Source organism: Phyllostomus hastatus, unplaced genomic scaffold (assembly GCF_019186645.2).
Source record: "Phyllostomus hastatus isolate PE091 unplaced genomic scaffold, TTU_PhHast_1.1 phas_contig_196, whole genome shotgun sequence".
Lineage (NCBI taxonomy): Eukaryota > Metazoa > Chordata > Mammalia > Chiroptera > Phyllostomidae > Phyllostomus > Phyllostomus hastatus.
Window position 1 is genome coordinate 41,827,429 of NW_025333709.1, and position 23,344 is coordinate 41,850,772.

Consider the following 23,344-nt stretch of genomic DNA (forward strand, 5'->3'; position numbering starts at 1 on the left):
ACTTGGTTGGCATGAGAAACATTTTTAGTATTCACTCACTACGTTCCCTGTGTATGAGCCTGAGATTCTCTGTCCAGTTCATTTGCCAAACCTGAGGGTAATGATAATATTCTAACTCAGTTATGTATCAATACTGAGGGAATTCAGAAGGAATTTACTTTCAGATTACTAATAAACTGGGAAATAAATTATTTCCTGAGCCATGAATTTGTGAAACAAGATTAATTGTGGATGGGTTAGACAATTGTAATTTCAGGTTACAAACTAATCTCTTATCTGTCTCTAAAATAAAATAATTATTGCACATTACTACTATAGGGACATTTAAGTATTGTACTAGGTCAATGTTCATTTAAAAAACATTAAGTGTACTACTTAAATTCCATGTGAGGGGGAGAACTCTCCTTACAAAACTGCCTTATTTCTATAAATTGTATACTTTTCACTGTTTTATTATATTTCCTTATAAAGTTCTTGGAACTAAGAGTTAGAAAATTATTTACATGTGATTGTGGCTTAGTTTTACTCTTTGTTATTACATTTATGAATGAGATATCTACTTCCTAAAAATGACACACGGAGGCAGAAATCATCAAGGGAAACACTAAATAATTGGACTACTTTTTTAAAAAAGGAAGGGAAAAATATCTGTTTATCACATTTTCAAAAGAAAAGTCAAGTGGCACATTTTAAGTTGTATATTTACAAATATGGAAAGGAAAATTTAATTTATCAACATGAACACAAAGCCATTACATATGCATTGCTGTTAATCTAGCAATTTCATTTTCACTTAGAAATGCCAGGTCTGTATAAAGTGTATCATTGCATTTTTAGCACATGGAATATAGTAGATGCTTAAGAATATTTTTATTGAAATAATAGGGAGAGGAGAAGACTTGGAGAAGAATTGTAAAGAAATCAAAGATTTAAGATATGGTCAAAGACTGAGGAATCCTGAAAACCATAGAAAGAAATAAGAAGGAAAATACGTGTGATATGATAACAAAGGATAAAGAATATTCAAGGAGGGATTGACCAGAGTGTTAAAAGCTGTTGAGAACTCAAATGTGATAAAAAGTTTAGACTACCCATTGGATTAAACACTAGTGAATCACTGGTGACCACGATAGCAAAAGAAACAGAATAGTGGAATTATAAACTGAATGTCAGTGGGTCTGGGGAAAAATTACAAGTGAGGAGATGGGACAGTAGATATCAACTATTTTTTTTCATGAGTTTGACCATGAATAGAAAGAGACAAGTTATCAAGGCATATGGGGTTAAGAGAGGATTTTTTTTCTTGTGAAAGGGACAGTTTTGAGTATAGTTACAATAGTGTAAACTAATCAGTAGAGATCCTGAGGTTGAGAGGAAGGTTGAGTTGGGAGAATATTTGAAAAATCATGGATTCTAAACTATTAGGTTCACTCACATGAAATATACTTGTGTAGATCAAAAGTGGTTGCAATGCCCTGGCTGATGTGGCTCAGTGAATCGAGTGCTGGCCTGCAGACCAAAGGGTCACCGATTCAATTTCCAGTCAGGGAGCAGGCCTGGGTTGTGGGCTAGGTACCCAGTTGACATGAGAGGCAACCATACATTGATGTTTCTCTCCCTCTTTTTCTCCCTTTCTTCCCCTCTTTCTAAAAATAAATAAAGTCTTTTGAAAAAGTGGTAACAACGGCATTTTCATATGGTTCAACCTAATGTAAGAGAACTTGGACAAACTGTAGATATCCTTAGGTTTGTTGGTTCCATGCCAAGAAGTTGAAGGAATTCTGATCTAACCATGATTGGATCACATTATCTCTTTGAAGTAGTTGAAACATGAGAGGGCTCATGGTGAGACTAGGAACTTTGAGGAAGCTAGAAAAGTTGAAAATAATCTTGTGGAAAATCGAAGTATTACCTAGGTGGTATAGTAGGAATAGTATGTCAGAGTTGAAGGGTGAAACAAGCTGGCACTTCCTGTACAGTTGTGAGATTTTCTGTACCATGCCTCAGTGGTATGGGCAGAGTGAGTCATTGCTCAGATAGTTGTATTTTCTCTAGAATTTACCCAGATATAAATGAAGAAAGAAATATGGGACAAGAGAATTTAGTGGAGTTTACAACATCATTAAAAAGTGGTTGAAATGGTGAAGCTAAAGATCACAAAAGAAACAAAGATGAGCATGGATGTGTGTGCATGTGTGTGTATGTGTGTGGAGATGAAAACTGATGGTGATGAAGAATACATAGAATGGAAGAACTGTTGAATTTTTTTAAATGAGGCATTAGAAGTAACTAAGTCTGTAACAAGGAAGGTTAGAATAGTGATAGTTGTCCAAAGTTATGATTCAGAGGGAGTAATTCCAAGTCATGACAAAGTCTAGGGTGTGGACATGAAAGTAATGTTTGAAAAGAATTATAGAGATGAGATCAAGGAAATAAATGTCTAGGATGTTGAAGATCAACCATATCGGCACTGATGCAACTTCGACTAAACATAGGACTTGGACTGCAGAAGGAGATAGGAAAGCAAGAGTCAGCTTTCAGTGAATTAGGACATAACCATGCGTCCATCTGACAGTGATGAAGAAGGAAAGAGGGTGGAGAACAGGACTGTGAGAGCCTCAGAGGAACAAAGCAGTTGGACGGTGTGGAGAGTAATGGTTTGAGGTGGCATTAGGGAGTAAGAGGAAAAAGACAGTTTTTTTTTAAAGATTTTATTTATTTATTTTTAGAGAGAGAAGGGAGGGAGAAAGAGAGAGAGAGACAAACATCAATGTGCAGTTGCTGGGGGTCATGGCCTGCAACCCAGGAATGTGCCCTGACTGGGAATTGAACCTGCGATGCTTTGGTTTGCAGCCCGCACTCAATCCACTGAACTACGCTAGCCAGGACAAAAAGATAGTTTTCAATAATAAACCCTTACTTGAAAGGGCTGTAAATATGCTATGTCCTGAGGGGGGAAAAACTATATTTCAATTTTTTAGGTATATAGGAACTATTCAACAAATAAAAGAGAAGTTTAAGATGTACAGTAGTTTGTTAATCAATGGGTGGCTTTCCAGAAATTGTGAAAGTGCAGAAGATAATTTATCATACAAAAATTGCTTGGTGTGCAGAAGAGAGATGTTCATTATAAATGTGTTGTTTACAATTTTACCAAGGTTGAGGAAGAATAAAAAAGTAGAACAGGCTTAAATTAATCTATCATAACATTTTCCTGTAAAAATACTTAACTATATATAAAACAGATATGTTTTTACCTTGCTAATCTTACTTTTTAACAATATATGATAAAATATAAATGTATACATGTATATATGTAGCATAATATGTGTGTGTGTGTTCTGATAAAGCTTAAATTGCACTTTTAAATTTGGAATTATGCTACTTCAGAGATATACTTATTCATTTTAGAGGACATCTGTCTTTTTATTTTTTTGTATCTAGTTCTAGTCCTACATTGTCAGTACAGAACTTCTAGAGCCCAAGACACTATTATAGAAAATGAGGGCAGGATTTCATTTAAATTACAACTTCATTTACAGATTAAAATCATTAGGCCCTAATGATTTATTTTATTTTATTTAAGTAATTATATATTTTATTTTTTCTTTATATGTTTTCACTTGACAGAGTCTTTTTATGCTTATTGTTGTAAAACTCAAACTTGATTTTAACAATAAATGTGGGAAATAAGTTCAAATCCAATAATGGGTGTTACTGCATGAACAACTCAAGGTGGTTGCCAGAGCTGGAGTTGGCGGATTAGACAAATGGACGACGGTGGCTGAAGGGTACAAACTTCCAATTATAACATAAACAAACCGTGGAGGTGTAATACATAGCATGGTGACTAGTTTTTAATACTGTATTTTACATTTGAAACTTGCTAAGAGAGTAGATCTTGAAAGTTCTTATTACAAGAAAAAAATGTTACTATGTTTGGTGACAGATGTTAACTAGTTTTTCTGTGGTGATCATTTCACAATATATACGAATATTGAATCACTATGTTGTGCACCTGAAATATAATGATATATACCAATTATATCTCAATTAAAAAGACTCATATTTCTGTGTCAGGCAAAGAGAAATGTAAAATTATTCAGAATCTCATTGTAGGAACACAATAATCCATGGAATCTATTTCATAGTTATTCATATTTTGGAAAAAAACAAAGACTAAATATTATAAATGTATCTATATTTATGAGGAGATCCCCCCCCAAAACAGAATTATCTTCTGGAGGGCGGGCCCCTTGTAGTAGTCTTCCCCTGCACTATGTGAGTGTTCTCGGAACCCATCTGTATAAGTGTACCAGCTGGCATTGCCCTGAGAGGCTGAGTTTAGCTTCAGTGAATTTTTTCTGAAGACTTTCAACACATTTGCCCATTTCATGGTGGGTGATTTTTGAGTGCACGTGCCCACACCGTGTTGAGTGTTCAGAAGTTTTTGGCCAAAAAATCAGATGACCCCTATCCCCCACTCTTACTATTCACCTGATCTCACTCTCATCGAATTTTGTTTGTTTCCCCAGATGAAAAAAGTCCTCAAGGGGAAACGTTTTGCTAATGTGGAAGAGGTGAAACAACAAACAAGCAAACAAACAAAAAAAAAACAGGAAAAGCATTACAAGGCATCAAAATTGATGAGTTCAGAAAGAGTTTGGAGTCGTGGAAAAAATGTCTCAATAGGTATACTGAATCAAATGCAGAGTACTTTGAAGCTGACTTAAGTTTACACATGTATGAATAAATACACAATTTTTTAATAAATAAATCCATTTTGGAGGGTGCCCCCATATTTGTATGATGATATCCACATACAGAGTGGTTTACTGGAAAAGTAAACAGACTATTTCAGTGTAAAAAGAAACCTTTCAATGTGTTATGAAATGTAGTTAAGTCAAATGGAGAAGATTGAAACAACCAGTAGGTGATGAGGTGTTACACAGAAATCAATTGGTCCCAAATAAATTTGAAATACAAGTAAATGGTTCAACTAATCTACACATGCCACACATTCTATTAGATACTGGCATGCAGAACAAAGAGTAAGGTATACTTCCTTCACGTTACAAGTGACAAAAATTAATAAATTTTTATATATTTCAAATTGGGGAAAACTCTCTGAACTTTATTAGACTGAGGCATGGATTATCAACTGGAAGAGTAGGGGTTGCTTTTCAATAGCACCTCCCTACTCATCCCATCCCTCCATCCTCTGAGCAACAAAGCCAAGTAATACCAAAGCAGAAAAGTATAAAATAGTCATACTAATTTATCTTGATATGGAATGGAACAGTAGAATTTTCAAGGATTTTGGACCTTCAGCGGACAGTTTTGAAAATCTTTAAAATAGAAAGTAATAGGGTCCTGGCTAGTGTGGCTTAGTGAATTGAGCACCAGCCTGCAAAGCAAACGGTCGCCAGTTTGATTCCCAGTCAGGGCACATGTCTGGGTTGCCAGCCAGGTCCCCACTAGAGGTCTTGCGAGAGGCAACCACACATTGATGTTTTTCCCTCTCCCTTTCTCCCTCCCTTCCCCTTTCTCTAAAAATAAATAAATAAATCTTAAGAAAAAAAGAAGGAAAATAATAGGAATGAAGAGACCAAAATGGTTTTTTGGTTTATTACCAGATGTAGGTCTTTTGCTTTCCTCAGATTTTTATTTCAGTCTATTTTTCCTAATTCTCTACCTCTATGTCATTTTTATTTCTATAGAAATATTTCTACTGAAATAAAAAATCTTACGATTATTTATTTGCTTTTCACTTTTATATTCTTATGTACAAATTGTTCTTATATTTTTTTTCTAAACTTTATCTTAAAAGGCAAAGAATTTCTCAAAGGACATTAAATTTTGGATATATCTTTTGCAGTTTTAATTATATTCATCAGTTTCAAAACAGGAGTTAAAACACAATACTTCTTACACAATTTGTGTATTTCCTCCATTTTCAATATATCAATTAAGTGCATAATCTAGGCCCTTGTCAGGTAGCTCAGTTGGTTAGAGCACTGGTCCAATACACTGATGTTGTGGGATCAATCCGTGGTTAGAGCACATGCAAGACTCAACTAATGAATACATAAATAAATAGAATAAATCAATCTCTCTCTCTGTAAAATCAAGCCATAAAAACTCATAGTTTAGGAAAACTACAAATAGCATTATGTATTTTAAACTCTGGATTGAGAGTGAGAAAACACTGTCTTCCTTGCCCCATCCTTCCACTGTTACAAATTTACAATATTTTATTACCTTAGGCTCTCTAATTTCCCTCTTCTCCATCATTATCTTACTCTTACATTAAATTTTTCAATTAAAATCCAACCTGTTAAACTTTTCAAATCCTAAATATAAATTTGTTGGCATGGTTTCCTGAAATAAAGAGTATTATCATTATTATGTTATTATTTTCTCCAACAGTAGGATAAAAAACTGTTGAATTCCCAATTCAGAAGAATTGCCTTCATTGGAAACCACAGTCTGAAACGAATCTTTTTAAACATGAAGTAAAGTTAAACTTACTGATACATCATACACTGTTGAAAATGCAAACTCCTCCACCTCCGTGCTGCTTTGTGATTTCCCGTCAAATGAGCAGCATCGTGGCATTCTTTTCAGACTTGTAAGCTGACTAAAGAGAGACTGCTTAAGGATTTCAAATAAACTAGTTTGACAAGTTGGGATGGGTGAACTCTAACCAATACTATGGTTTGAGGTAAAGAATCACTTGATAAGCCTTTATTGCAGGAAAAATTTCCTGGTTCTGGCTAATTAAGTGAGAAACAACACTGTGTTCTAACCCAAGCAACACCCTTGAATACTCTGCATGGTTTGTGTTTCACTTCTAAGAGGTGGCACTCTTCTTTCTGAGTCAGAACAAGTCTGGTGGTGTTTAGGCCCTGCATTTCATCTCTTTCAGAGGCAAGATCAGAGGTTTTCATCAAGCATTTGATACCCTTGACTTGCTTTTTTTAGTGCAGTGCTACATGTGTTCATTATATCTGGCTCAGGAATTCATTTGCCTCTACTCCGAAGTGGAATCTGGCTTTAAGGATGGAAAATGAGAATGAATTTGTGCCAACTGCTGTTTTAAAAGGCTTCACCCGCTGATTATCTCCTCTTCATGTGCTCTCCTTTGTAGTCATATTGTTCTACCTGCTTTGACTTTGAGTTTTCTGTTCATCCAATACTTTCCTTCCCATTGTGTCTTTGCCCACATGCCTATAATATCATTTCCCTTATTTATGGCACAGTTCTCGATTCCAAGTCCACCTCACTGTAAGACTTAAGTCATTTATTCAGACTGTCTACACAGGGTATGTAGACTCTGAAGATAACTCCTCCAGGATGTTTTCCTTTAATTCCCCAACGTTCACACTATTTAAACAATGCCCAACCCATCCATGCCTTCCCTTCAAGCATGAATCTGGTTTTAGTTTTGCTGACTTTCAGGTGTATAGATCCATTTATCCTGTTAGATAGTGAAATATTTGAGGCCAGAAACTGTGGTCCTTTTTTTTTTCATTTTGTTTATTTTTTAAATTCTTGTTCAATCACAGGTGTCCTCATTTTTCCCATATTACTTTCCCTTGCCCTACCCACCCCCCACCTCCCACATTCAGTCTTCTCCCCAGCTTCTCCTCCCCACCTTATCTTCATCCATGAGTCCTTTATATAAGTTCCTTGACTTGACCCTTCCCTTTATCCCGTTATCCTCCTCCCTACATGAGTCTGTTTCTATTTTGTTCGCTTGTTTGTTTTGTTGATTAGGTTCCACTTATAAGTGAGATCACATGGTATTTGTCTTTCACCACCTGGCTTATTTCACTTACCTCCTACCCTCATGACAGCATGGATGGAACCAGAGAGTATTATGCTAAGTGATGTCTTTTTAAATGCATGTGCCAGCACCTCTGCAAACACTTGATATTCAGTACTTAACTGAGTCTTTCAGTTGATTTGACAATCTACATTCATATTAAGATTCAGTCCCTCTTTTGTTTTGAAAAAAAAATGTTTTTTGGCAAAACAGGAACATAAAATTAATAAATGCACATATAAAAATGTTCAAATTGGTTAATAAAAATTCTATAGCTTTGTCAAACTTCTATTCATGTATAACAAATGACAAACTTAGCTACTTAAAACAACAGCCATTTATTATCTATTATTTTGTAGGTCAGAAATCTGTGTGAGCTCAATCTTGTTTTCTGTTTAGTCTTAAGGCTGTAAACAAGGTGTAGATTCATGTGGGTTCCTCTCTGGAGGCTGTGGTGAAGAATCACTTCCCAGCTCATTTGGGCTATTGGCAGAATTAAGTTGTCTGCAGAAATACTAAGGTTCCTGTTTCTTTGTTGCCGTCAGCCTGGGCTGACCTTGGCTTCTGAAGGCTACAAATTCCTTGATACCTGGTTCCTTCCGTCTTCCAGCCAAAAATAGTGCATCTTCTCACACTTAGAATATCTGACTTCTCTGCTACTCTGAAAGGAAAATTCTTTACTTCTAAAAGACCCTACATCTAAAGAAGCAGATTAAACCCACCTGGAAAATCCCTTTTTTGGTAAACTCAAAGCCAACTAATGACTAACCTTAATCACATTTTCTAAGAATTGTCACACTAGTAGATTTTTAAAAATATACCCCAAGTTCCATAATTTCCACCTGAATCCAAACTGAAGATGCAAGTTTGAGGTTCAACAAAATGTATTTGTTTGAAAACAGGTGAAAGGTAGTTATTGAAACCATGAGGAAGGCAATCCTAGGCAATTATAAAATTTCTCTTCTTGGAAATATTTAAAAGGTGGGCATCCAAACATCTTTTAGGGAGAATACCTAGGTTTAGAAGTGGAGAGAAGGAAGACCTAACAGGATAACCCCCTTATTTACAAAACTACATTTTATTGTAAAAGTTGGGGTATAGAGTCTGACCAAGCAACAAACTTTAAAAAAACAGAACTTCACAGGAAATCTATAATATCTGATTAGAAAACTCAGTGTTGCATAGCTTTGTGACATAAGCGGAAAAACCTTTAATAATTCAGAATATAGATTAAAATATTACTAAGCCACATCTTTAAAATGTACTTGAAATGCTGACTTTGATATTTTCCACTGTTGGCTACAGAATAGCTCTAAAAATGTTTCTAGTAGATTGATTACAGTGTTCTCCCAAATGCTATAGTAAAGCATAGTTTAAATAAAATGAATTTGAATTATATTCATTCTTAAAGCTATCAAATGAACAACTAATTTCATTTACCTGGTATATTTCCTTTTTTGGAATAAATATTAACCATATGAGCTATATTAAATATTATTTTTCAAGAAAATGCTGCATATAGGACTTCCAAGCAAGAGGGAGGTGTAGGTAGACACTGTGCCTCCTCGCACAACCAAAACAAGGACAACAACAATTTAGAAATAAAATAACAACTAGAACTGACAGAAAATTGAACTGTATGGAAGTCCGACAACCATGGAGTTAAAATAGACACATTTATCCAGACCCACAGGAGGGGCACAGTCAGGCAGCTGGGTGGAGAGGGGTCTCAGCAAAAAATGCAGTGGTACTAGGTGTGCGAGGCAGCAGCCGACAAACCCTGGGTGCACAAAACAGCAGCAGGCGGACTCTGGGCACTCGGGCGGTGGCTGGCAGACCCCTGGCGAGGAGTGGCAATGGGCAGACCCAGTGAGACAGCAATTGTGAAGCGAGGCATGGCGTGCTGGGCGGCTGGCTAATCTGGTGGTCCCACATTTGTGCACATTTAAACCAGGTGAAACTGGGGAGTGAGACAGACCTCGCAACCCAAGGACCCAGCGTCAGGAAATAAAGGCTCAAAACACCAATTGAAAATACCTTTGGGGGTTGAATTGCAGGGAGAGACTGCCAGCTTCACAGGAGAGTTTGTTGGAAAGACCCACAGGGTCCTAGAACATACACAAGCCCACCCACATGGGAATCAGCACCAGAAGGGCCCAGTTTGCTTGGAGGAAGTGGGGGAAGGGACTGAAATCCAACAGAGAGTGGAGCAAGCACCACTGTTCCCTCTCAGCCCACACACACTGCGTCACAAAGCAGCGACTGGGTTGCCCTGCGCTGGTGAACACCTAAGGTTCCACCCCTCAATGTAACAGGTGCAACAAGACAAAAAGGAGAGAGAGAGAGGGAAAGAGAGAGATGGCTCAAACAGAAGAAGAAATGAAAGCCCCAGAACCTATCAGATGCACAGTTCAAAGCACTGGTGATCAGGATGCTCAAAGAATAGGTTGATTTTGGTCATAAATTAGATGAAAAAAATGAAGGCTACACTAAGCGAAATGAAGGAAAATGCACAGGGAACCTATAGTGATGGGAAGAAAGCTGGGACTCAAATCAATGGAGTGGGCCAGAAGGAAGAAAGAAACAATCAAACAGAACAGAATGAAGAAACAAGGATTCAAAAAAATGAGGAGAGGCTTATGAACCTCCAGGACATCTTTAAATGTTCCAACATCCTAATTATAGGGGTACCAGAAGGGGAAGAGGAAGAACAAGTGGAAAAGTTATTTGAACAAATAATAAAGGAGAACTTTCCCAATCTGGCAAAGGAAAGAGACTTCCAGGAAGTCCAGGAAGCTCAGAGAGTCCCACAGAAGGTGGACCCAAGGAGGAACACACCAAGGCACATCATAATTACATTACCCAAGATTAAAATGAAAGGGAGAATCCTAGAAGCAGGAAGAGATAAGGAGACAGTGACCTACAAAGGAGTTCCCATGGGACTGTCAGCTGATTTCTCAAAAGAGACCTTGCAGGCAAGAAGGGGCTGGAAAGAAGTATTCCAAGTCATGAAAGACAAGGACCTACATCCCAGATTGCTCTATCCAGCAAAGCTTGCATTTAGAGTGGAAGGGCAGATAAAGTGTGTCTCAGATAAGGTCAAGTTTAAGGAGTTCATCATCACCAAGCCCTTACTATATGAAATGTTAAAGGGACTTATCTCAGAAAAAGATAAAACACATGTATAGTAAAATGACAGCAAACTCACAATTATTAACAACCACACCTAAAACAAAAACAAGAACTAAGCAAACAACTAGAACAGGATCAGAAGCACAGAAATGGAGATCACATGGAGGGTTAGCAACAGGGGAGTGGGAGGGGGAGAGAGGGGGAAAAGGTATGGAGAATAAGTAGCATAGACGGTAGGGAGAAAATAGACAGGTGGAGGGTAAGAATAGTATGGGAAATGTAGAAGCTAAAGAACTTATGACACATGGACATGAATTAAAGGGGGGGAATGTGGGTGGGAGAGAATGTAGAGGGTTGGGGGAATCAAGGGGGGAAATGGGACAATTGTAATAGCATAATCAATAAAATATATTTAAAAAATAAAATGCTGCGTATAATTTCAACAAAACAGTAGTATTTGCAAAGTGCACAGAGCAACACTATTGATAAGTGAAAATGCCAATATATGAAACTTAATGACAGCCTTAGTGCCTGAGCAACATCAGCTGAGCTGAAACCGGTTTGCAATACCATACATTGCACTTTCTAAACAGATCTGAAACATTTTATGACATTTCAACTGTATTATTCAACAGGACAGTCTCACAACATCATGAAGTAGATTAATTTTCTATTTGACACATCCAGTGCAGTTTAGGGCAAAGGAATATTTCTCTTTTAAATTGTGCAACATGATTGCATTTCTGTTATTTCTTATTAGGCATAGTTAAAATTGTCAGGCAAGAAAAATATTGAAACCCATAAAGGAGGTTTCATTGTAAACATTTACAAAAGCAGCTTAATAGAAAATTACAGACTGCTGCATTTAAATGGGCTTCCTGTAGTTTTATTTGTTTATAAAACAGATTATCTAATGAGGCATTATAATAGCAAAGAAAAAAAACTGTTGTTGTTTTAGTAGGTTTCAAAATCTTTTGCTGCTTCCCATTTTGAAATATGTTGCAGATTTTTAATTTATACCATATCAAGGCTTTAAATTACTTAATTATAAAGCTTATTGTGGAGGGTGAGAAGAAGAATGAATAAGGCATGATTTGGTGGGTAAACTTTCCATGGAGCATCCTGACCTGTGCATCTGAGTGGCTCTATAGCTTTGCCCGCAGTAAAATCATACTTCATGTCCTTAGGGATAGTTATATATAGTGTTGTGGTGTTGTTTGACTGACTTAATTGTAAAACTGTTTCATCCATTGATATGCTTTGCTGAACACTATAAATTTAATTTATGTCATATTTTTGCAAGGACAAAAACGTGATTTAGTAACAATCATTTAATTCCAATGACTTTTAGGACTGCAATGTTACTGGCTAGTGAAATCTGAATAACTCGGATTAGAGTGATGAAGAGGTAGCTGGCCTGGTTGCAAGGGTCTCCTGGGTTTTGTTTCTACGCTGGCTATGGCTTATTATGTAATTGGAAAAATTCTCTTTGCTTTGCTTTCACATCAATTAAAAAGGGGAGAGTATTGAAGATAATCTCTTAGGTTCTTTCAGGTTATGACAGCTATGATTCTAGCATTAGTTTCAATAATCTGTAACAAGTTTACTTTCCATTTCCACCATTGCATGAAGGAATGCCTCCCACACATTCCCTCTCTGTCAAATAAACTAACAAAGCAACAACTTTATTCAGTTGGAAGGTGTAGATTTCTGTTAATATATTTTTGTTCTTATTGTTGTTGAATCATGAAGATTTCACCGAGAGAATATGATTAAGCATTTGTAAAAATTTGGGTTCAATCTTGTTCTAGCATTAAAAACTAACACTTCAGTTCTTTTTCATGGCACCTCCAATTTCAAGATCCCACTGGGATTATGTGCTATGGTATTTACTGTCAGCTTAATGGATTTGACCTGTCTTTTAAAACAATGAGTCAGACGTGGTTCTTTTCTATAAAAAGATGTGAATATTATTTGAGCACTTACAGCATAAGAAGCAAAGGCCTGTATATTTTGTTTTTAACCACAAATATATTTTGCAAAATGCACAAAGCCAGAGTAGTGATAAATAAAATGCTAATACTGTAAAAAAAAACTTCTTTATAATCTTAATGCATTTTCAGCATCATCTGTATTGATATGTTTACAATAGCATATTTTCCACTTTTTTGAGCACGTTTTAAACATTCTTTGACTTTTCAATTTTATTATTCAACAGGAAATCCTCACAACCACGCCATGAGGTAGATAGCTTAACGTTCCATTTGGTAGATGGAAAACTTGAGAAGAAGCTATTATTGCATGATTCCTATAACACCATTCAATAGGTGAGACATAATTGAACTAGAAATAGTACATATAAACTCTGTTTTAAAAATCCACTTTTCCATATCTTAAATTTACTTAGTGGCCTTTTAGGTTTATTCCTCTCATTTTTTAAATTAAAATGTAATTGAATTGAATTAGTTATAGAACTATTTAAATCAATGTATACAGTTTCACAGACACATGTGCAAAAAGTTATCACAGTCTTCTGAAATATAAACATATTTACACAAAAGCACATATCCATTGTAATAGAACTTATAGAGTAGAAAATAAATTTTTTGTAGACAAATTTTTTTCTACCAGATACTGTGTTTAGCTTTAATATAAAAAGGGTCTATCATCCATCAAGCACATCTTGAATATGCTAAATATTCTCCAGGAAGCTCTGAATACAGTATAAAGATTTAAGTTTTTACTTTGTTTTTTCTGTTGATATTTAGTTACTAGTCTTCATTAACTCCAAAATTTGGTGTCATTTTCTTTTTAAAAGGAAAGTATAGATAGATGATCCTCTTCTGTTTATGGTATCTTAATATTGAGATGTAATTAAGTAGGAGTTTTTTTATATTTATCTTGTTTACATATATTACATATAAACACATACACATAAATTAACAAAACTTTCAGTCATTAAAGAAACAGGCAGGCTACATTTTTCCCCTGGTAAATCAGAGCAACAAATCCAGCACTTGAGGTCTCACATTGGAGGCCTGGAAATGAATCCAGCTACTCTGTAGTTATAACCCTGAGGCCAGATGGCCATGCAGCATATATTTTGAACCAAGTCTATAGGCAGACATGGTTCAAAATATATTAGTGAGACATAAAATGTGATTTTGAAAATCTAGTGGCACCTAATTTTTTTACAATGTGATTTAAAGTATTTTGAAATTGATTAAATGACTTTTAAAAAGCAAGGAGCAGTTTTTGAAAAGTGTATTTTTTATTGAGTCCAAAGGACATGAATAATTAATAGTAGTTCATACTATTGGTCTACTGTGTGCAGACACTGTTCTAAGTGCTTTATTTACTCATATTAGTGCATTTAATCCTAATAACAATCACATGAGTGGGCACCATTTTTACTGCCTCCATAAAGATGAAAGAGCTAATGCACAGTGATTAAGAAACCTGTACAAGGATAAACAGCTCAGATGAGGCACAGCCAGTCTTCAAGCTCAGGCAGCCTAATTGCAAAGCCTACACTTTCCATCACTAGATTTTGGTCTGTGTTAAGCCCCAAAGTCATTCATTCATCTGACAAATTACATTAACGTATCTTAAAACTCACAGAAGCATTTCTTTCCATTATAGGAAACATTTTATAGGATGTGATGTATACCAGGCACTGTCCTAAGTGCTTTATACAAATCAGCTCTCCCAACCTGACATTCTGATTGACATGTGACCTATCAGATAGCTGAAGACTTACAGGAGCACCAGTTACCATATATTAATGTAGATGTTTCTAAATAAATAATTGGATAGATCATTCCCTCAAAAATCTAGAGTGTTTGTCTTGTTACTAAATAATTTGACACCAACTCTGCTAGCCTAAGTCTTATCAGTTCTTTTCATCCTCCTTGCACCCATGAAAAAAATGTTCCCAAGAGTCTTTTCTATTCTCCATTCTGGTTTGACACTAACTGATGATGCTATTAAAAAATAAATCAGAAATGCTTGCTAACAATACAACATACATCCTTCAGTTAGTGCTTTTGTGTATAAAACAATGCAAGTTCAAATACATTTAAAGCTTTTTTAAATGGAAACTCTTGTGGTTAATGATAATGCTCTATTATTATTTAGAAGCCCAGGTTAGAGTTCAAGTTATATTGCAAATCCTATGCTTCTCCATTCTAGCCATTGAATGTCCAATCATCAGTGCTGGTATATTGAAGCCATGAATCCTTAGGAAAGGTTGTTGTTTGATTTTTTTTTTTTTTTGCGAGAAGAATTCCAAGTGCTCCAAGTATTATAGGAGGTAAGAATTTGGAAGCCCCAGAAGCTCTTCATATCCTGTGGAATATGATGGTCTTCATCTTCCATTGAGGAAAACCACTTATAAATATTCAGCATATTAATAAGTAATGCAGTTTCCCTTCTGAGTGAGGAGTTAGTGCTACCTATCATTCCCCATGTCTTCTTCCCTCAGGGTAGAAAGAGAGTTTGGTCACAGAGGCCACCTCGTAATATTGGATTGGTCTGAGTCTGAAGGACTTCTTGACTTCCAGCAAAAACACCAATCCAAACCACGTAACTATGAACAATATACAATATGCAGGAGTTTTAACTTTTGTGTCATGGATATAATTCATGGACAATTCACACTAGATACCAGTCTTTGAAGCAATCCAGTTTCGATACTGAGTCACTCTTGTATAGACACCAGGTTTTTTGGGGAGAGCACACGATTGTCCCCAACTTACTATACCAACAATGTACCAGATATCATGGTTATCATAAACCAGAGGTCCACCAGAATCACCCTGCAGAAAAAAAACACAGACATATTTAAAATTGTTAACTCTGATTTAATTCAGTAGGAAGGTCATTGCAATCATCTTTCTTCCACAGGGGAAACAAAAAGGGAAATTGATGCAAAGAACATACAGCCATACTAGAGACAGATCATATGATTATATAATGTTTCTCTTGATTGAGTTAAAATTGTATGCTAAACTTTAAACTTCATTTTTTCTAGAAAGACTAACATTCATATGGAATGGTTACATTATTTCTCGCTCAGCATCCTTGGATGTATGCATGATTTAGTGAGCATGTATATAAAATATTCAATATGAGGTTAATGCATAGATAAGGGATAAGGAAAGTTAGAATGGCTTCAAGTCTTCTGGCTTGTTAACAGAATGAAAGGGGATACCATTCACAGAGATACAAAACATAGGACCAAGGTCAGGTGATAAAGGGAATAAGAGGAGAATCAGATGCAACATTTTGAGTGAGATGTCTTTGAAATATCAAAGTGCAGTAGAATATACGTATAAGTCTGGAGGTAAAAGAAGAGGTTGAGGGAATATATAAATCTGGAGATCAAAGAGAAGGTTGGGGGTCTAAAAGTATAAATTTATGGATCATATGCAAAAAGATGATAATTGATGCAATGGAAGAGAGAGAGATCCTCTAGGGAGAAATTTTAAAGAGGAATAGGCACAGGACAGACCAAAATTTAATGTCTGGGGTTAATGGAATGTGAGAAGGCAGAGAAGCAATGGTCCACAGGTCTCTACAAAGTTGAAGAAAGACAACATTTTGTTCAGCTAACAAATATTTGTGCCTGGCACTGTTTTGGGTGTTGGTGATACAACGGTAGGCAAAATAAGCCCCCCAAATCTGTACCTTCATGGAGTTTATGATGCTAAACCAACTAAGTATAATATATTGTGTATTGTATGGTGATAAGAGCTAAAGATAAAAATAAAACCAAGAAGGGACACAGAGAACATATGTGTAAGGTGTGTATGGGGGGTGGGTAATGGTTGGTAGGTTGTGGCCTAGCACATAGCATGGCCAAGAGGGCAGGAATAGGTGAAAAGGAGGCAGGAAAGATTGGAGGGAGGTGTTAAATAGGAAGATTTTTGGAATTAGTGTTTGTATAGTTGGAACAGTTTTTGGTGACAAAAGTTCAGGATGTAGCTCTAGGAATAGGTGGCTGCAAAGTGGTGAGATCACTGGAAATCAGATCTAGAAACTCAGAATCCAGTATTTAAATATATCAGTGTTAATATTATAGGGCTTGGGATGAAGAAGAGACCTGTTTCAGGTTTCAAAGCCATTAGAAAATGAGAGAAAGGAGAGAGACTCAGAGGTGGGGGTAAAACAAGACACATGAGAAATGATAACAGACCTGAATAAAGCTGTCATCAAAGGAGAGATTTCTGTGCTTTTTTGTTTTCAATTTTAATAAAATAACAATAGACCATAAGAGTAATTGTGTGAACAAGAAACAGAAGCAACAGACTTCAATTTTCTAACTTGTAATATAATTAACATACTTGTTTGATCTCATATTAAATAAAATAAAATATAAAAAGTACTCAGTATTTTGCCTGGCACACAGTAAACATTTGACATAATAATTTTTGTTATTGTGATTATTAAGTAAACTGAGTCCTTGGTGAAATAGATCCCACTTTTTTCCTCCCAAGTAAAATATATGCCAAACTTAGAAATGCCTAATGGAAACTTTCCTTTTCATGTTTTGACCTTGACTTTGGACTTACCTTACATGCATCTACTTTCCCTTCCATGAATCCAGCACATAACATTCCTGAAGTTATCATACCATCATACACATCCTTTCTGTTACATACATCACTGCTTATGGTTTCCACCCTGGCTTGCCGAAGTTTATTTTGTGTAGGTCCTGTTACACAGACAAACAAATGAACAAAAACACGCTCTTCAAATAAAATTGTATCTAAGACATGGAAGACATATATAGTGTATATACCTAGGAGCAAAAGCACACTAATATTCTATTAACATTAATTGTTTATTGGGGACCACCCTGCCTGGTCTCAGGAAGCTGTAACCCCCCGTGACTTAGGCTGAGTGAGAGACCTCTGGACCAGGAGCCAAAACTTATTTCCCTGGCGTGAACACTGCCTGTTCTGTGCCTAACTTCCTATGCTTGATCAGTTAGCCAATGACGGGTAGGATTTCCCACAGAGGGAATTGCCTAAGACAGGCATGATCACTAGGAGGCCTCTGGGAAGAGACTCAGGGGCTGTGGAATGAAGGGGTAATGGACATCAACCCCTGCCCCCTTGGCTTTGTCAAAGCCTGAGTCCTTGTTCTTAGTTGTGAGAAATCCAAGTTTCCTGGCTGCCTTTGTCTCCTCTGTTGACTCAGGCCTGTGGAAATGACAGGGGCAGTGCAGCCCAGACCAGAGACGGCAGACCCCTGGGGTAATCATGCCTGGGACATAGAATATGCAAGATCCTGTGATATCTGTTTGCTGGAGGATGTTATTGGATTAGAATTTGAAGGCACAAACAGGAAACCAAAACTAGCCCTTTGAGTCCTGTTAGTCCTTTCAAATATTAAAATTCCAATCTCTGCCCAGAATCATAGTGGGGGTTCTGTCTGCACCTTTGAAAGTCACCTACTTCTTTTAATGTTTTCTGCCAGAGTGTGAATCCACAAACTAAGTCTGTATTCTCAATAAAAATCTGCTTGGGAATGAAAATGGGACACTCTCCACTAGAGAGAGTGGCCGTTTCATCCCTACTTCCCCATAGGACCTGCTTGTTTCTGTGTATGTTTTTCTCATGTTTCAACGAGCCATCCACAGTGTTCTGAGATCACTGCAGGCCGGTGAGCATGTGTCAACTGTTGTCTAATTTTATTTCTGTTTCATAAATGTCTACATTTGAGGAATCATAAATATACACAACCTAGAATTATATCAGTGGTTCTTCAAAAGCTATTGGAACCCTTGCAACTAAATGCAATATTACATATGTGTGTGTGTGTATTACACATTTTTTCCCATGAGGAGAAGGTCCATCACACTGATCTTGTCTAATTGGCACATTTTCCATATAAAGAAATTAAGGCTCAGGGAATTTGACTGATTTTCCAAAAGCTATTCAAACAGAGACCAGGCTATGTGCTGCATAGAGCTGTTTGTTTGCCCTACACTAGGATGTAGTGTGTTATTTGGGGGCACCCTGAAGCATGGGGAACAGAACTGATGTCCAGGACAAGCTAGCAATTGGACACCAGCAAGGCCAGGAGCTGGGAGGAGAGAATACTGCACAACTGAGTACAGGAAGAGAAGGAAGTAGCTCAGAGCTCCTGATTGAAACTGTCAGTGAGTATCGCTGAGTTACTTGGAAGGGAAGGGAAGACTGGAGGAGACTTATAACTTCATCTCACAAAGTCAAGTTGGAGGTGCATGGGGCATTTGGAAAATTTTACATATGATCAAGTTCTGTCAAAAAATAATAAAAATCAGATTAAGATATATTATCATTTGTCTCCTAGTTTCTTCAGGATATCCCTGATAAAACCTTAAATGTTTCTCATTTCCCCTTTTAAAATATTTCATTATTCTCTCTCTTTAAAACAATGAACTAGTACATAGAAATTTAAGTTCCGGTCTTCATTTGTAAAATTTTAGTACTGATGTCTTTTAAATCTCTTAGGAAGTGGGACATAGGAAAAGAAATACAGATTCTATTAACTAACCAAAATAAAAATTCACAGAGCACTGTTGTGGTTATAACCAATGTAAATCCTCATTAACATGAGGAGGAATTTTTTTTTTGAAAAATGATGTCATAAGATTGTGGTTTGAAATATAAACTAACCAGGGGTGTTTGCATATGGGAAATATACAATTCGGAATCATTTGCTCCCTTGTACTCCCGTGGCATTTTGTCCCTTCTTACAGCATGCAAAGCAGTCTGTTTATTTCTTCTATATTAGCCTCTCTCCTTTCTCACCCTTGTTTCAATTAACTGTGAACTCCTCAAAGACAGGAACCTGGTTTCTTTTACTTTTTAACCCACAGCCAACCTCCCACCCTGATCTTCTTGGGGCCATACACATTGGAAGCATCAACACTATTTTTATGAAAAATCTGAAGAGGGATTTCCTAAGCCAGCTTGTCAGAGTTTAAGAGATACTTATATTGGCAAATTACGTTGCACTACTCACCATCATCTACAATGGATCCAAACCCTGTGACAAATACACTTGCTTTAGGTGGCAGCTTTGTAGCTGCATCTGGGAGGCAAACTCTCTGGACTACATTTGAATAGTCAACTCGGGGAGTGAGCTGAGCCAAAGCAATGTCATTTTCATTTGTTTCTCTCCGGTAATTTTCATGAATAATAATTTTTCTCACATTTCGTTGTACTGAAGGTGGTGTTATAGTGATACCAAAAGTAGCAATCCATTGACTTGGGTCTTTATTTCTGTAAAACATTAAAGGGTAAAATTTATGATGCTTAACTATATTTTTAAAAAGATTGAGAGTATATTTCTTCCCAGCTATTGGCATTATGTGCCTGAAAAATCCTTATAGTGAGAGAATTTGAAATTGGTGACCTTATTGCAAAAAGAGGTTAAACACACTGATAATGTGAGACTATGAAAACCCTTCACATATTTTCATCCTCTAAAATTTCATACTCCAAAAAAAGCACAGCAACTAAATAAAATTTCAATGCTTCATTTGGGTTAATAATAATAATGGGTATTATACAATTAATTTCCAATCTTTGAATTTCTTGTTTATTAGAAACTCATTAGATTCTGTCTTCTATAATTTAAATTAAATGTAGCAATAGTAATTTTAAGTTGTTTTGGCTATTACACATGCTAAGAGACATTTCCCTCTGTATCAGACACTCTACCCATTCTTATTTGATGACTCATGTGTTGGCTCTTGTTTCCTGGGTCTTACTGTTATCCTTGAGATAAAGTGTACCTAATTTGTCTCTTGTGTATACAAACTCTCGTGTGTATACAAGATTGCTTCCTCACCTACGCCCAGACCCTGTCTGGATATTAAGGCCTAAGCAGCCCTGACTCAACATCACGCTGTGAGAGTTCTCACCACCCTTTGATCCGTCCCTTCTACTATTTTTGAGGCTCTCCCTTCACACATGCTTTAGTCTCCCACAAAATTACAGCACAAGCAACTGCTATGTCATACTACAATCTCTTCATCTTTATATTTTTCCCCAAAGTTCAGTCCTTCTTTTTCTTCTTATCCCCATCAACGATTAGAAATACACAGAAAATTGGAATTCTCTGTGTAGAGGAAAATTATGTAGAAGGAAATCACACAGAGGAGAGTTCATAAAGGGGATTTCCTTGTTTATACAGGGTTACTGTGTTGATGAATCACAAAAGCTTCAGTGTAATGAGAAGCTGAAAGATCAGTGGTTTTCAAAGTACTAGGCAATGCCCCAGGGTGAACAAGCAGAACAGGGTGTGGGGGAGTGGGGAGAGGACTGAGAAATGCCAAGGGCTCCTCTCTCAGCTGTTTTATTTCTTTATACTTAAAGGACATTTTTATTTAAAGCTGAAATCTTAGGGCTGAAGAACTCATTTGAAAAGTAGAATTCTGGGAGATACAAGATACATGTGACTTCAGTCCTCAAGGAGCTAATTGAATGGATAAAATAAAGTACCCCATCTCTTCATTCACTGTCAACCAGAAAGGAAGCTTCATGTAGTAGTGTAACAGGGTGCAGCCAAGAGGGGGACCCCAAATAGGGATTTGGAATGGGGTCCAGAACTCAAGGTGTTCAGGAAATATTAGGATATCCTCACCACCCCCCATAGGTGTGAGTTGGGGAAAGGGACAAATGGAACAGGGCCATTGAGAGCTGTTTTTCATAGCAACAGCTTTGCAGCTAACCTCTGGTGTGGTGATTTAACATATCTATAACCTTTAACTGGTTGCATAGATATGTTAAATAGCTGTGGCCTTGCTCTGAGCCAGGGGGATGGAAGTAACTTCCCCACCAAGATGTAACTGGGAGGCAGGTCCCCCAGTTACAGTGCCTGCAAGGGAGCTTGGAGAAGATTGGCTCCATGACATGGGGCCACACCTACCCAGACTCACAATGGCAGCCCAGTAAAGCTGGAAGGCTTTGAGAGTACTGACAGGTGTAACTGAGTGTGGGAGGAGTCGGACATGGGGCTGCAGAGGAGGATTGACGTAGGGATTTAAACCCAGATGCGACAGCCATTGCCAGGAGAACCATGCAGCTTTGGCAGAGTGGAGACTCCTGCGGCCATTGTGCAGAGAGAACCACGCGGCTGGGGCAGTGGAGAGAGAACCACTCAGTCTTTAGTAGAGTGGGGACTCCCACAGCCCTGCGAGAGAGAATCACCATGTGGCAATAGAAAGGAGAGCCACGAGGTTTTGCCAGAGTGGGGACCCCCACAACTTTAGAATGGGGAAGCACCACCCGGCTTTAGTAGAGATCCTGGCAACACAGCTGATGGTGCTGGGAACCGAGGGAGGCCTACCAGCTGAGATGGATTACTGGGAAGAACCAGAGGACTGCCTGAGACACGGACTTCTATTTCTTTCCCTGAGATACAGTACCCCAGACTGGGCAAAGTGGGGAAGGAAGGACTGTGTGTGTTTGTGGGTGTTTTAAGGGACTTTGGGATTTTGATGAAGACATTAGGTGACTACTTTAAGTCTGTATAGCATTAAATAAAACATTTCCTTTCCTTTTCATGAATCTCTCACATTGAGAGATGTCTTTCCTCTGGCGGCGGACATAATGAACCTAGGGGGTTTCTTTTGGGTAATAGTATATTGTCCCAGCCACCCCCCCCCCTTGTTGCTCTGTAACAGTAGGCCCCATTCAACATGCTTGTGGCTAGGGATACTGAGATTCAGAAGCTAAAAGGCTTGTCCCTGTGAGGAACATATCCAGCTGCTTAGTGTCAGGAAGAGAGGGCCCAGGCCTCACGCTCTCCTGTCAAAACCTTTTTTCCCTGCTAACACTATTTCACAAAGACAGGGATCTTTTTTAATGGTTGTAAATAAAATAACATTTGTCTTAAACATGATTTTTAAAAAATGCTCTTTCTATAGAATAAAAATTTAAAAGTTCTTTGGATAATTGTGACAGTATCTTCAAAAAAACACTGTATTTTTCCTTCACAACACTGTATATCATTGTGCATTGAAATTGTTACCATCCCCCAAATTGAACCCTATCCAAGGTCATTCTATTTCCCAATACTTTTAAGTTATAATTATCAGCATAAAATATGCCATCATTCGTATTTTAAGAAATCTTTCCTGTGAGTTCACAACCACCATCACCTGTCAAATTTCTCTGTTCCCATTTATTTAAAAATTACTTGAAAGTGGTATCTAAACTCACTGCATCCAACCCTTATTCTATCCTCCATTCCATTCATTCCCATCCCACCTTATCACCACAATTTCTCTTATTAAGGCCACCAGTTATCCCTATTTTACCATACTCCGTGGTCAATTCCCATTTGGGTCTTTTAGCACACAAAGACTACACTGGACCTGCTGAA

General features: G+C 37.2%; 2 protein-coding genes across 2 annotated transcripts in view; both read right to left on the minus strand.

Annotated features, from left to right (window-relative positions):
• Window positions 1-6,618, minus strand: part of LOC123815967 (transmembrane protease serine 11G-like) — a 35,340-nt gene extending 28,722 nt beyond the window's left edge. The window contains exon 1 of the mRNA XM_045834704.1: window positions 6,532-6,618. Within this exon, the coding sequence (XP_045690660.1) occupies window positions 6,532-6,542 (11 nt within the window). The 5' untranslated portion in view covers window positions 6,543-6,618. The remainder of the gene's footprint in view (window positions 1-6,531) is intronic.
• Window positions 6,619-14,285: 7,667 nt separating this feature from the next.
• LOC123815697 (transmembrane protease serine 11F) overlaps window positions 14,286-23,344 on the minus strand; it is a 71,024-nt gene continuing 61,965 nt past the window's right edge. The window contains exons 9-11 of the mRNA XM_045834176.1: window positions 19,976-20,235; window positions 17,533-17,675; window positions 14,286-15,777 (exon numbers count right to left, since the gene is read on the minus strand). Coding sequence (XP_045690132.1) covers window positions 15,619-15,777; window positions 17,533-17,675; window positions 19,976-20,235 — 562 coding nt within the window. The 3' untranslated portion in view covers window positions 14,286-15,618. The remainder of the gene's footprint in view (window positions 15,778-17,532; window positions 17,676-19,975; window positions 20,236-23,344) is intronic.